General features: G+C 39.5%; 1 protein-coding gene across 1 annotated transcript; it reads right to left on the reverse strand.

The window, feature by feature from the left end:
- Positions 1-302: 302 nt before the first annotated feature.
- tmed1b (transmembrane p24 trafficking protein 1b) lies at positions 303-12,242 on the reverse strand. Its single transcript, XM_041786383.1, has 5 exons — positions 11,974-12,242; positions 7,698-7,795; positions 7,412-7,601; positions 4,142-4,309; positions 303-1,257 (listed from the first exon to the last, which is right to left on the reverse strand). Exons 1-5 carry the CDS (start codon positions 12,223-12,225, stop codon positions 1,207-1,209), a joined length of 759 nt encoding a protein of 252 aa, XP_041642317.1. The 5' UTR covers positions 12,226-12,242; the 3' UTR covers positions 303-1,206.
- Positions 12,243-13,179: the final 937 nt, after the last annotated feature.

Consider the following 13,179-nt stretch of genomic DNA (forward strand, 5'->3'; position numbering starts at 1 on the left):
CATTAAGTGTTACTTCTGTGCAAATGTGAATAAGGGGTATTTTCTGTACACTCCCCAGTAGAGGTTTCAGTTCAATAAAAACAGTGGCAGCAGATGGTCTGGTTTGCTTTTGCCATTCACAAGGAGGCATCAGTATTGAATGTCGTCAGTTTCAAAACCTGCTAAAGTCTATGAGCTTTAACTTGGCATTCTGATTAAATTCTATCTGATACTGAATACTAAAAATGATGAGAAGTTATTGTTATCATCTTAGTCAGCTCAGTGTGTCACCAGTCTCATTTTACAAAAACAACCCACACAAGTTTCAGTGTAAAAAAATGCATTTATTCATATTGATGACATCCATGAAAACCTTACTTGATGTACTGAAACTGTTCTTAGAAAAAAAAACACCTGCTGACTAAGCAAAACCAAAGATCACATCATTTTGACACACGTACATCTAAAAAAGTGAGTTTGGTGATTTTAAAAGCTCAAACAAACTAACAATCAGTGAGTTTATACCGACACATTCTGATCAGTACTTCTGAAGTGGCAAACCTGTACCTACCACTTATTGATCAGGATTAGCTCAGACATAGAAGTTCATATTGGCATTTATCAAACTTTAAGTCTCACACTTTCTTTACATTCTTTTTGTCGTCATCTCAGCATTGACTTTAAACTGGCACGTTAAAATAAGTCAGTAACTTTTCAACACAAACTAAAGGAGTATAGCCAAGGAAGAATAACAAATATGAAAGATTCCTAAATTATAAGGAAGAACAAATACGCCAACAACACTATTGCACACCGTTATCCCCTTAAATTGGTTAACTAGAAGTTCTGCAAATCACATTTTAATATTTGTCATTTAAACCGTCTTTTTCATTAGGGAAGAAATGTTCCACCTATTGTGAGGTCCAAAATTCTCTCACTAATTTCAACAGCAGAGATCTGCACTGATCTATACTGTTTTGTAAATAAATGTGCCTTTTAGATAGAAGTTCCTCATTACTTTAGGGTGAGATTTGATATTAAACGCATCAAAATGAAATAAATTAAACTTCCTTTAAAGCATCTGGCTACTCTCCCTGATGTAACAATAGGTCATTATTGCTCTCAATCAGCTGCTCCATGCATGGACAGAATGAAAAGTAGTGGACCTGTATCTGACAAGTAACCAGTTGAACATTTTGTTTTTCTCCCAGGCGGTCTCTCTTGTCTCTATGTGCAGACTCTCCGCTTGTCGTCAAACAGTTTACGGACAGTGTAGACCTGAGAATGGAGGAAGAAACATGCATGTAAATACAACTGTGTAAAGCCAGGTGTACACTGTGACTTCGAGCCAATTGTGACCTGATCCTTGAGTTGTAGGGCTTGCTTTGAAGTTGTACACATGTGCAGCATTTACATCCCAGAATGTAGGATGTCAGTTACATTTTCTGAAGTACAACATGCTGCCACTTCTGTGTCATTTGATGAGAACCAAATCAGCAAATATTCACATTTCTACAACTATCCACCCATTCATCTTCTTCCGTTTATCCAGGGCTGGCTCGTGGAGCCAGCAGGCTAAGCAAGTCCACCCATACATCTCTCTCCCCAGCAGCATTTTCTGGCTCTTCCTGTAGGATTATGAGGCCTTACCAGGCCAGATGAGATATTTAATCCTTCAAGTGAGCCCTGGGTTTACCCTGGGCTTGCCTTCCAGTTGGACACGCCTGGAAGACTTCCAAAAGGAGGCAACCAAGAGGCATCCTGATCAGATGCCTGAACCCCCTCAACTGGCTCCTTTTGAGGTGAAGGAGCAGCGGCTCTACTTTGAGATCCCTCCAGATGTCCGAGCTCCTCACCATATCTCTAAGGTTCTAAAGCTGAGCACAGACACCCTCCTGAGGATTTTCCTTTTGACCGCTTGAACTCGCGATATTATTCTTTTGGTCATTACCCAGAGTTCATGACCACAGATGAGAGTTGGGACAAAGATCGACAGGTAAATTGGGAGTTTTTCCCTCCGGCTCAGCTCCCTCTTCACCATGACGGTAAGGTACAACATAGGCAATACTGCCAATGCTTCACCAATCTACCTGTCGATCTCACAGTCAATTCTACCCTCACTTGTGAATAAGACCCAGAGATACTTAAACTCTTTCACCTGGGCTGAGAATACCCTCCCCACCTGGAGGGAGCAATCTACCGTTTTCTGGAAGAAAACCATGGCCTCAGATTTGGAGGTGCTGACCCTCATCCTGTCTGCCACAAACCCTCCCAGTGCCTGCTGGAGGTCCCGGGCTGATAACCCAACAGAACCACATCATCTACAAAAAGCAAAGCTGGAATTCTGATGTCACCCAACCAAAAACCTTCCTCCCCCTGGCTGCCCCTCGAGATCCTGTCCATGAACATCACTAACAGAATCGCACACAAAGGGCAGCCCTGCCAGAGGCCAACTCACACCAAGAACATGTTCTATGTGCAAACACAGCTCTCACTTAGGTTATACAGGGACCTGCTATGGGTTGCACCAACTGTGCATAAGTTCAAACGTAGCCTAGTTTGAACGTAAGTTCTTAATTACGACAGAGTTTACACTCTCCTAACATTTAAGGTGTTGCACCAGCTGTGATAATTTCAAAGTAGGCCAAAGTTGTAACTTAAATCTTACACCTACCCCCTACTAGGTGTAAAGTCCTCCGTGGAAAACGACTGTCATAGCGATAGCTCCAAGCTCCAAAAGACATGATAACCTGGAAGGTGACGGGGAGTTGAGGATTTTACCGGAAATTTGGAGTCAGCACTCCATGATCTCTATGATCAATAACTGTTGTTTTCCATGAGCAGAGATCATTTCCGCCGTCCACTGTTATATTATCTCGTGTTATTACCGATTTCACCACTAGATAACAGTGTTGTTATTTATACTGGCTCTAGGTTTAGGCTGTAGGCTTCACAATACTCACATAGGCACAATTTTTAGCCATTAGCATCTGTGGCAAACACAGGGTTAAAAAATGCTTTTCAGTGATTGGTTAAAGTAAGAGAATACGTCATATCTGCAACAATATCTGCTTAGTTTGGACGTAAATCTCTACTAGTTAAGATCAACCTTACGTCTCTGTGGTGCAAATGAACAATGACACAACTTAAGAGAACGCAACTAGTTTCAGTGTAGGGTTTAGTGTGGACACTATAACTTAAGGCAGAACTTACGCATAGCTGGTGCCGCAGGCTGCTGATGGCCCGTGACTTGGGGCCCCACAGTACCACCCACATTACCTATCCCAAGTTTGGAGACGGCTGTAAGCCTTCTCCAAATCCACAAAACACTTGTAGACTGGATGTGCAAACTACCACATTCCCTCAGAGAACCTTACAAGAGCAAAGAGCTGAATTAGTTTCAACGTAGAGTTTAGCGTGGACTTTACACCGTAACTTAAGATGCCGCTTAAGTCCTGTTTTCAGGTGGAAGTAAATTTTGCATTTCATTTGGAGGCCCCACAGTCCGGAGGAAGATCAGAGAGGCCCAGAATCTAAGGTGCTCAAAGTCCAGTGTTTTCAGTTAGCTATCTACCAGGAGGTTTTAGAGCACTTCTTGCTTCCATCTTCTGAGAAGCTTTATGAAGATACTGATTTCCTTTTTCAGCAGGTCTTGGCACCTACTGACAGTTAAACGAAAACCACCAGAAACTGGTTTGCTGACCATGGTATTACTGTGTCTGACTGGCCAGCTAACTGGTCTGACCTGGGATCAATAATATATGGAAGTTTCACTTTTGAATGAAGTCAAAGCAAGTCAAAGGAAGTATGTGTTTTGTTAGCTGCTGCTTGTTTACTGGTGGTGTGTGCGACTTCTCCATCTATTGAGGTTTTCAAAGGAAATTTTTCTCTGTCGCCTTGTTGAACTCATACAGCGGGTCACTTAGGTCATGCCTGTCCATCGGACTATTCAGTCTAAGGGTTAATCGTGTGTTGTAATGGATTTAGTTGCACAATGTGAGCTGATATTCCACCCTGGCTATCACAGAATCAGCTTGAAATATTGCAGTGGATGCCCGGTCTAACAGACAAAACAATCTACCATTCAACATATACCAACAGTAACTGAAATTAGAGCAAACTTTATGAGATTTTCTGGTCTCTGTGTTATGTGTCACCTTACCTGTGTGAGGGCCACACACAGCATCACCAACATGCTGGCACAGGACCAGAAAGACACCCTCCACAGATTGTCCTCCAGGAGGTTTCGGTCCCGTGCCTCAAAAGCTCGCAGCACTGTTTGCATCTGCCGGCTGCGCTCCAAGCGTCTGTGTAGAGAGTCCATGGACTCCTGACAGGAATATGAGAAAAGTTAGAGGAATTGAAAAAACAATGCTGCTGATCTTATAGAGAGAAGAAGGTGAAGTAACAACAGTTCTCAAACCATTGTAAATGTGTTCACTGAGTGGCAATACAGAGATTTATCTTCTACTGTTTTTTTGTTCACTTTTGGTGTAGTGGGCTCTAAAGAGAGGTTGATATTCCTGTACTAACGCACAAAATAATACAACTTTGAGGCTTTTGTTATTTCATGTTTTCCATATTGTCAGCAAATTGCTCAAAAACACAAAAACCAAGAGTGCGTCAGAGCGTCCCTCAATACTTTCCAACTTCCCCACAATGTTTGTGACTCTCAGCTTCTCACTCAACTTGTTCCTTCTGATGATGAAAAATATAGGTCAGTGAGATGTATAGTTCATGAAAAAAGCTGTATCGTAAATGACACTACAGTTTTTCGTAAACTATCCTAAAGCAGGATTAATAGGTGCATTTTTGGACTAATATTAGACAAGTATTAATATACAAAGGAGTATTGCAGAAACAGGATCAGAGACTGTTTTTACAGAGGTCTGAAGGGAAAATGGAGTGTAGACAGGAACAGCTACCACTGACCACCATGTGGAGGTGTGAGCATTTTAATTTCTAACTCTTAAAAATGATGCATGTTTACATTGCCTGTAAACTGCATAAAAATTGAGTCAATCATTAAAAATTCACTTTTTCGTCACTTCAGACCTTTATACAGTACCCAGAACACTATCAAACTCTTAGGAAAAGTCCCTCTCTGGTGATGTTTACAATTTGATTTATCTGTGTGAAAGTCGACAAGAATATGGTCAGTTTTGTGCATTTTAAATGTGTTTGGGCCCATAGTGTTGCTGTTGGGAAGTGACGGGAAAAAAATAATTTCTCATCAAAGCATAAGTGCTAATGATACAGTAGTGTATGAACACTGTCCGCTGTGACAGTCATATTTTGAGGCAGTAATGAAAGGTGAAATGCAGTCATATTTTGATGATGTTAATAAAATATTTGATATCACCATTAGGAAAAGTCTATTAGGTGCTACTGTCTTAAGTAATCTACAGAGACAGTGGAGTAACAGCATTAATCTGCTAGTTTCACCTCTTTGGGCTTTTTTCCCTGATTAATTTGTGCATCCAGTTTATAATAAAACTGTCTTTCATTAAAAAGATTAAATTGAAACTGAATCAAACATGTGTATGTGTCAACCCAGACTGTTAACTCCTCCATATTTTGAAGCAGTAGAAAGCCTTGCTCACCAAGGGGTGGGTCTGTGAGTTTGTGACATAACAGAACAGCTATGAATAGAAGATGGGTCTTAGTCACTCACTGGTTCCTGAGGAGGACTTTTGAAGCCCAGTGATGGCCATTATAGTGGACACGCTGCCTCACACTAACTTTCAGTAAACATCAAAACAGGCACAGAGGTGGAGCTGAGGAGAGCCTTGAGCTACACTGGCCTGTAAAGGCCCATTTGTGCTCTACGTTTGATCCGCATACTGAGACGGAGAGACCTTTCTGTCAGTACTCTGTGTTCATTTCATCTGTTTTTAGTCCGTCCTCTCGAGGCTTACAGATCAAATATTGCAATACCACCACCAATCATTGAGCCAACAGTTCAACCCAGAGCAGAAAACACAACAAATAAATGTAAAATAAAAACCTGAAAAAGCTGATCAAAATTGCTACATTTATCCCTCCTTTGCATGTTTAAATGTATTATGAACTTCAGCATATCATTGACAACCAGGGAAGTCACGACAGCAGAATTTTAATGTAACACTCATCTGTCCATTATCTATACCCATTATCTTGATAAGGATTGTAAAAGGACTGAAGTCCAGCTGTTAAGAGGTGGGTCACCAATAAATCCTAGAGCTGACAAATGAAAACAGAATATCATACACACCACAAAAGGCAGCAGTTGAAAAAATTGCAAGAATTTACATTTGGCACTGTTGGATCTTAAGAAGGTTCTAAGTTGAGCTTCAAAATACTAAAAGAAGAAATGGGAGTGTGACAAAAAAAAAATTGAGTAAGCAATTTATTGAAAACAACAATTAAACTGAAATAGGCTGTTCATCAGCTGATTAAAAGTTTAAGACTATAGCTCAAAACCCCCTCAAAACAAAAATAAAAGTTTCAAAAAAAACTGTTTGACTGCAGCTCAACAATCCGACCATGTTCAAAGACAGAAAGTTTTTTTTGCCTTTGCCATCAGGAGGTCATGACAGTGTGAATACCTTACAGAAAATGACATTGAGTCCACATTTTTGCGCAGATTTTGGCTATTAAAAGCAATGGTCTTAAACTTTTGATCAGCTGATGAACAGCCTATTTCCATTTAATTGCTGTTTTCAATAAATTGCTTACTCATTTTTTTTTTTTGTCTCACTCTCATCTCATTTCTTCTTTTTGCATTTTGAAGCTCAACTTAGATCGGTCTTAAGATCCAACAGTGCAAAATGTAAATTCTTGCAATTTTTCAACTGATCTTAAATTTTGATCAGATATGTATATCTCTGGACAAAGTTAGGAAGCTGGAATATCCCCGGGAGATCCCCCACACACAGAAGGGCCACAAACTCCACACAGAAATTCCCTAGCAAAGATTCAAACCAGGAACCTTCATACTGCAACGCATAAGTAAAAACCACTGCACCACCATGCCACCAATCTGAAGTACTAGCTTGAAACTAAAAACAACTTTTTTTGTTACCACAAAATGAAGAAGTCCTGAGTTGGTGTGCAGTGTTAATCTCTTTTTTAGATAGTAACTGCTGAAATACAATAAAAAAAAAATCTTTTTGTCTGATTCTCAAATTTGTTTTCAATAAAAGTTGTCTGATCACTTCACTCACATTCTGAAATGCTTAACTCCTGCTGCTCCTCCCTTTGCTTAACAGCAAGTTGTGGTTGGAAATATGATAGTACATTTAATGTTTTTAAAGCTCTGCTACATTGTAATACCATTATTTATTTCTTTAAATAACGTTGAAATGTTTTTAACACGTGGTAGCCAGGTTTCAAAAACACGGTACAGTGAATTTGACTTCCTTGCTTAAATCCTTTTTAACAACTGGCTCACCCGGATGTCCTCCAGCTTGTACTCCAGAAGGCTTCCATCAGGCTCATCTAGTCCTGCCCACTCCTCATCTCCTCCCACATCACCTCCTTGGCCCTCAATGATGATCTCGAAAAACACCATCTTCTCTGAAAAGCGACTGAAGCCGTTGTCAAAGCAGATCTGATAGTCCCCCGCCTCCGTCGGCTCCACCCTGGAATGACAGAATATGAGGACAAAAATAAACAGACACGTTCAACACTCCTTGGCCAATGAAATCAGAAAATAGCAGTGAAGGGGCAGAACTTACACATGGACTCCGTCAGAGCGTCTTGACTCAATGACAACCATGATGCCATCTGGAGTGAGGATGGTGAAGTCTACGTCCATACCTGCACCTGCTATGACCTGGATGTTAAGACATGAAGACATACAAATACATAAATAAATAAAAACATGTACAAGTTATTGTTTGTTTTTCCCCTACAAGTTTGTGTGCACTGACAGTATGGTTGCAAGACTGTGTAGGAATCCTAACTAGACATGATCAGTAGTATAAAATATGCAAGGATATAGGCAGATTTACGTGAAGCAGTTAAGCTTATTTAAGATAGTTGAGTGCAAATGTTTATATGAAGTGAGGCATTTTACCACAGAGAACCTTCAAACAGTGTTTGAGTTACCATAAATAGATTAATTACTTGCAGCATTTGAGTACGGAAAAATGATTAATTAGTGCATCTATGCACATGAGGTAAGACATATTACAGCAGTAATTTAATTAACGAATTATAATTAGTTTAATTAGCGCAAATCTGTATAAAAGGTCAGGCTTTTACCATGGTGAGCTTTCTTACATAATGTGAGACACAGTACAACAGTAAGAGACAGGCAGCAGGGCTGAGACACTTGTAAAATAAAAGTTATGTTTTCTGGAACTCTGTGACTGTTGAATGGTCGTCAGAGTAACTCTGTGATGGTTCAGTGGCCAGAGTAACTTTCAAATTTCAATAGTTTGACAACCTTTTTCAATAGTTTTTCATCGCCACATTTTAAAATAAAAAATAAATAAATAACATAAAAAAATCATACATTTTCTGAGGCTAGAGGTGTGACGAGGTGAAAAATGTCTTAGGGGCAATTTCCAGTTCAATTGGACTACCTCACTAGAGCATCTGCATCTATAAAGCCTAATTTTCAGAATATAAACAGAGTTCAGGTTTATCAAACTGCTTCTTATTGGAACTATAGCAATGAGAAGTGAAATAATGCGAATATGACAAATAATTATTATATGCATAGATATTTGATATGAAGTGCTGTTAAATGCCTGCTTGAGCCATGACTAGATAAGACTAACTCTGTAGGCACTTATATTCAGTGCAAGAGGGTTAAAACTTCATATTTTTCAAAATGTACTTGCACTCCTTGAATTTTACAACTTACAGTTAAAAAAGATACATTTTTCAGTCATGTATTCTTTTATCATAGTTAAAAACAAGGTAAAATCTCATCTTATCTCATCCCGAGAGATAATTGTGTCATCTAACCCCTACTAATAACTGTTACTGAGAACTTTAAAAACTACACTTAGCCTATTTCATTAGAGAGTCGCAGAGAAGGAAAGAATCAGGCAAAACATGCAGCAAACCCCTGCGGTATCAAATTTAACTTAGTGCTTTTTGCAAGTCTGCCAACAAATTTTGTTCACTGAAATGAAGAAATTATCAGATATCAGATGCTGAGAACTTTAATTTTTGTTGCCATGGTGTTGAAACAGGCATGAATATCATTAGATATTCAATATTATATCAATTTTTAAAATAATAGCATGAAATGTGACAACCTCATGTAGAGAGAGTGACAGGACAGGCTGTAGTTTTAGTGTTGTGTTTGTTTACCTCCTGACACAGGCCAAACATTTTCAGAAGAGATTATGTGAGCCTCTTAAGACAGCGCCTATTGTCATCTGGTGGGCAGAGACTCTCCCACTAAACAAATACACTGCTGGAGTCAATGCTTTACTTATTACATCTTTGTGTTTTTTTTTCACAATTTGGAGAGCACTGGGGTAAAAGCTGAGAAGATCAACCAAGCCACAATTTAGTCCATACTGTTTGGATAGTAAAGGTGGAGAGAGACAGAAAATGAAGAGAGATTATCAGATATCAGATGCTGAGAACTTTAATTTTTGTTGCCATGGTGTTGAAACAGGCATGAATATCATTAGATATTCAATATTATATCAATTTTTAAAATAATCATGGCATGAAATGTGACAACCTCATGTAGAGAGAGTGACAGGACAGGCTGTAGTTTTAGTGTTGTGTTTGTTTACCTCCTGACACAGGCCAAACATTTTCAGAAGAGATTATGTCTTAAGACCTGGTGGGCAGAGACTAACTCCCACCAAATACACTGCTGAGTCAATGCTTTACTGAAATAATGGAACTTTTCGTCAACCTGACATGCCAGTTAGACCATTTCACACATCCACTGAATGGTATATGTCTCACATCCGTCTGGGCAGCAGCTCACTGAAAGGGTTTGGGAAGGGCAGAACCTTTGAAAAAAAATCTCTGAGGGTGGACACATCAACATGTGACTGCAGGAGCTGGGGATGAACCCACAAACTTCTGATTGTGAGATGACCAACTCTACCTACTGAGCCACAGTCGACCATGGTAGTCCTGTCTTTTGCTGTTTTTTGTTTCTCTTGTTCCTGGCTCTGCATCCCCCTCTTCTCTCTACCTGCTTCTCCCCTTACCCCTTTTTTAACCTCAGTGTGGCTTCTGCAGATGGCTTTTCAGCATGAGTCTGGTTCTGCTCAAGATTTCTGCAAGTCAAAGGGAAAGTTTTTATTGCCACTGTAAGAATGAAAAATAATGCTAGTGCTGAGCTCATGGTGATAAGGGTTGTGTATTTATAATAATATATCAAAGAATACAGCTAGACTGCCCTATTTGTAAAGGGTCTTGAGATAACTTTTGTAATAAATGGGTGCTACACAAATAAAGACTGATTGATTGATTGATCGATTGATTGAATTATTGGTAAAGTCTGAGAACAGACTTGGCTCAGTCTTTAAAGATGAGAGCTGTATAAGATGGATCTGCCTGATGACATACATGGATTCTTGCCAATCCATCTGCTTTGCAAGGTTGGCTTTTTATTAGGGCAATTTCTGGTTCTTTAAAACATCCCCAACCCCAAGAAAGTACAAAGAAAATTTAGTAGCAAGATGTTAGAGTAATATTTCAGATACTGTTATGGATTAAAACCCACAAGTCCTACTATTAGGGAAATGAAAAAAATCCTTTTCAAACGCATCCTGAGTCCTGAAAAAGGCACCAACATAAATCCAGACTATTATTATCACTACTGTTATTATCACTGATTGATTGATTGAGTGATTGGTCACTCCACATCAGACATTTCCATGGCTCCACAGTCCATTGCCAGTGTTTTCACACCACTTCATCCAACGCTTGGCATTTGACTTGGTGATGTGTGGCTTGCACACCTTGGACATGGAAACTCATTCCGTAAGGCTTCCACCCCACCATTTTTGTACTTACATTTTTTCAAGTGGAAGCTCAGAACGCTTCAGCAATGGAATCAATAGAGCATTGGTGACTGTTATGCACTACAGTATGTGCCTTAGCAGGCATTGACCCTGCTCTGTGATTTTACATGGTGTTCTTCTTTGTAGCTTCCTCTTTCTAATAATATCACTTACAGCTGTGGAATATTCCATGAAATGTAATGAACCGTTTTATTGCAAAGGTGGCATCCATCGCAGTACCAAGCATGAGGTCACTGAGCTTTTCAAAACGACCAATTTTGTATCACAAATGTTTGCAAATGGAGACGGCATGGCTATGTGCTTGATTTTACACAAATGTGCCAACAATTGCAACACCTGAGTTCAATAATTAACAGGTGTGGCCAAATACTTGTGTCCATATATTGAATGTGCATCTGTGAGTGTGTGTACATGGCTGCATACAGATGTGCATAAAAATAAAGTATATGGGAGAAGTACCCTGTGTGCTTTATGCAGCAAATGATTTGGATACTTGGTAGGCATTACACTAATCATAGTTGTTCTACTAAATATATCAGACATTACTCTCCAAACTATTTTTTCTTGTTTGCTTTTGTTGCATTTTCGTTTTCTTCCTCCGTATTCTAAATTAATCTGCATGCTCTCTTGTGTCATATACTTTTCAAATACAAATCTAACAAGAATTAGGCTGAGTTATTGGACTTTGTAGACAGCTCTTCAATTTTCAGTAAAATGGGTCAGGTTCACCCCTAAAATAGAAACTGTACGAGTTTTGTGAGCTGCCAGTAGTTTGTGGATACTGGTTATACGTTTGCTGCTATCAAATTAATTAACAGTTAAGTAAAACACGGATTTATGAGGACATAATGAATGACAACTTAGCAATGCTTGCAGTTACCAGCACGTCAGCTAGCTACAAATAACGGCTAGAAACGCTGCTAATTGTACGTGTTTCAAAGTTTTCACTGAAACAAGGGCACATTAAGTATTCCCTTCTTTTGACCACACATACAGTTACCTGATATTCGACCTCCATCGTACCATTTTTGATTGCCGTCTGAAAGAAACACTCGGATCTTCCAGCTGGCAGCAGAAACGTTAACTCGCTGTCCAGGCTCTGCCCGAAACATTTCACGGATCCGAAACACCATCCAAGTACAAGCGAGAGGACAAGCAGTCGCCCTCTGCTCCACTCTGTCCTCTGGAAAAGCTCCATGATGAAGATATCCACAAACACAGGGCTATCTAAGTTCAGCCATCTCCTTTGCATCCCTCTTCCGCATCTGAACTTTACGACACTGTGATTGGACGGCAGCCCGAGAACGAGAATGATACAGTCGGCCAATCAAAGGAGGAAGAGTAGCAGTGTTCCACCAATCGCTGCAGAGCTAAGGTCAGATCCTTCATGACGTTACTGCTGCTGAATTTACGGCCCCTGTAACAAAGTTATTGCTGCTGTTTGAGTACATAATATTTATAGAGGATAAGGATTCAACGGTCGTAATGATTACATTCTTTTATTTATACTCCAATATAATCTGGTTCCTCTCAAAGTGTAAGCTATTGTCATGGCACACCTTAGGGTTGTGAATAATCTCTCTTTCTGATGTTGAAAGACATGCATCAAAACTCAACTGTGCAATTAAGCCTTTGTTGTTACAGTTTGAAGTTTTGAAGTTTTTAATTTATTATTGTGTCATACACACAATCATATGCCCAGCCCACATGGGCTTACATGACACAAACTAAAACTTAATTAATTAGTTAAATAAAGTATCTTGTCTTCTTTTCCAGGCTTTTGAGACAAAGTTAGCAAGCTTAAACACATCAAACTTAAACAGCCATTACATTTTTGCTCATCAGTCAACTGCAGAATTTCAGGATTTTGGCAAGTCATTTCATGAAGCAATACTTATCTGACGTCATCATATTTGGTACAGTGCAAAATAAAATGGGACTCGCTTTCTATTTCTCCTGAATCACACAGCTCACAGAGTCTGTTTTCTCTGGGGATATTTTTGAATCAATCGATCTCAAGAGCCAGAGGAAGGATACCAGACCTCAATTGTGCTAGCAAGGATCTTTGGCTTCTAGATAGTTGAAATGTAATGTACGGTTCAGGCATAAATGTGTTTTTAATCAGCACATACGTAGGGGAGAGTGGGGTGAGCCAGTTTTCACTCAAAGTGATTTTAAAGTGAGGCCATGACAGTAATGCCTCCAA

This window comes from Cheilinus undulatus, linkage group 4 (genome assembly GCF_018320785.1).
Source record: "Cheilinus undulatus linkage group 4, ASM1832078v1, whole genome shotgun sequence".
Classification (NCBI taxonomy): Eukaryota; Metazoa; Chordata; class Actinopteri; order Labriformes; family Labridae; genus Cheilinus; species Cheilinus undulatus.

Excerpts from the sequence above, each read along its gene's own strand:
- tmed1b (XM_041786383.1), bottom strand. The coding sequence starts at position 12,225 with ATGCAAAGGAGATGGCTGAACTTAGATAGCCCTGTGTTTGTGGATATC. Across the intron at positions 7,602-7,697 it reads CGCTCTGACGGAGTCCATGT|GGTGGAGCCGACGGAGGCGG; the intron begins GTAAGTTCTGCC and ends CTGTCATTCCAG. Across the intron at positions 4,310-7,411 it reads ACAAGCTGGAGGACATCCGG|GAGTCCATGGACTCTCTACA; the intron begins GTGAGCCAGTTG and ends TATTCCTGTCAG.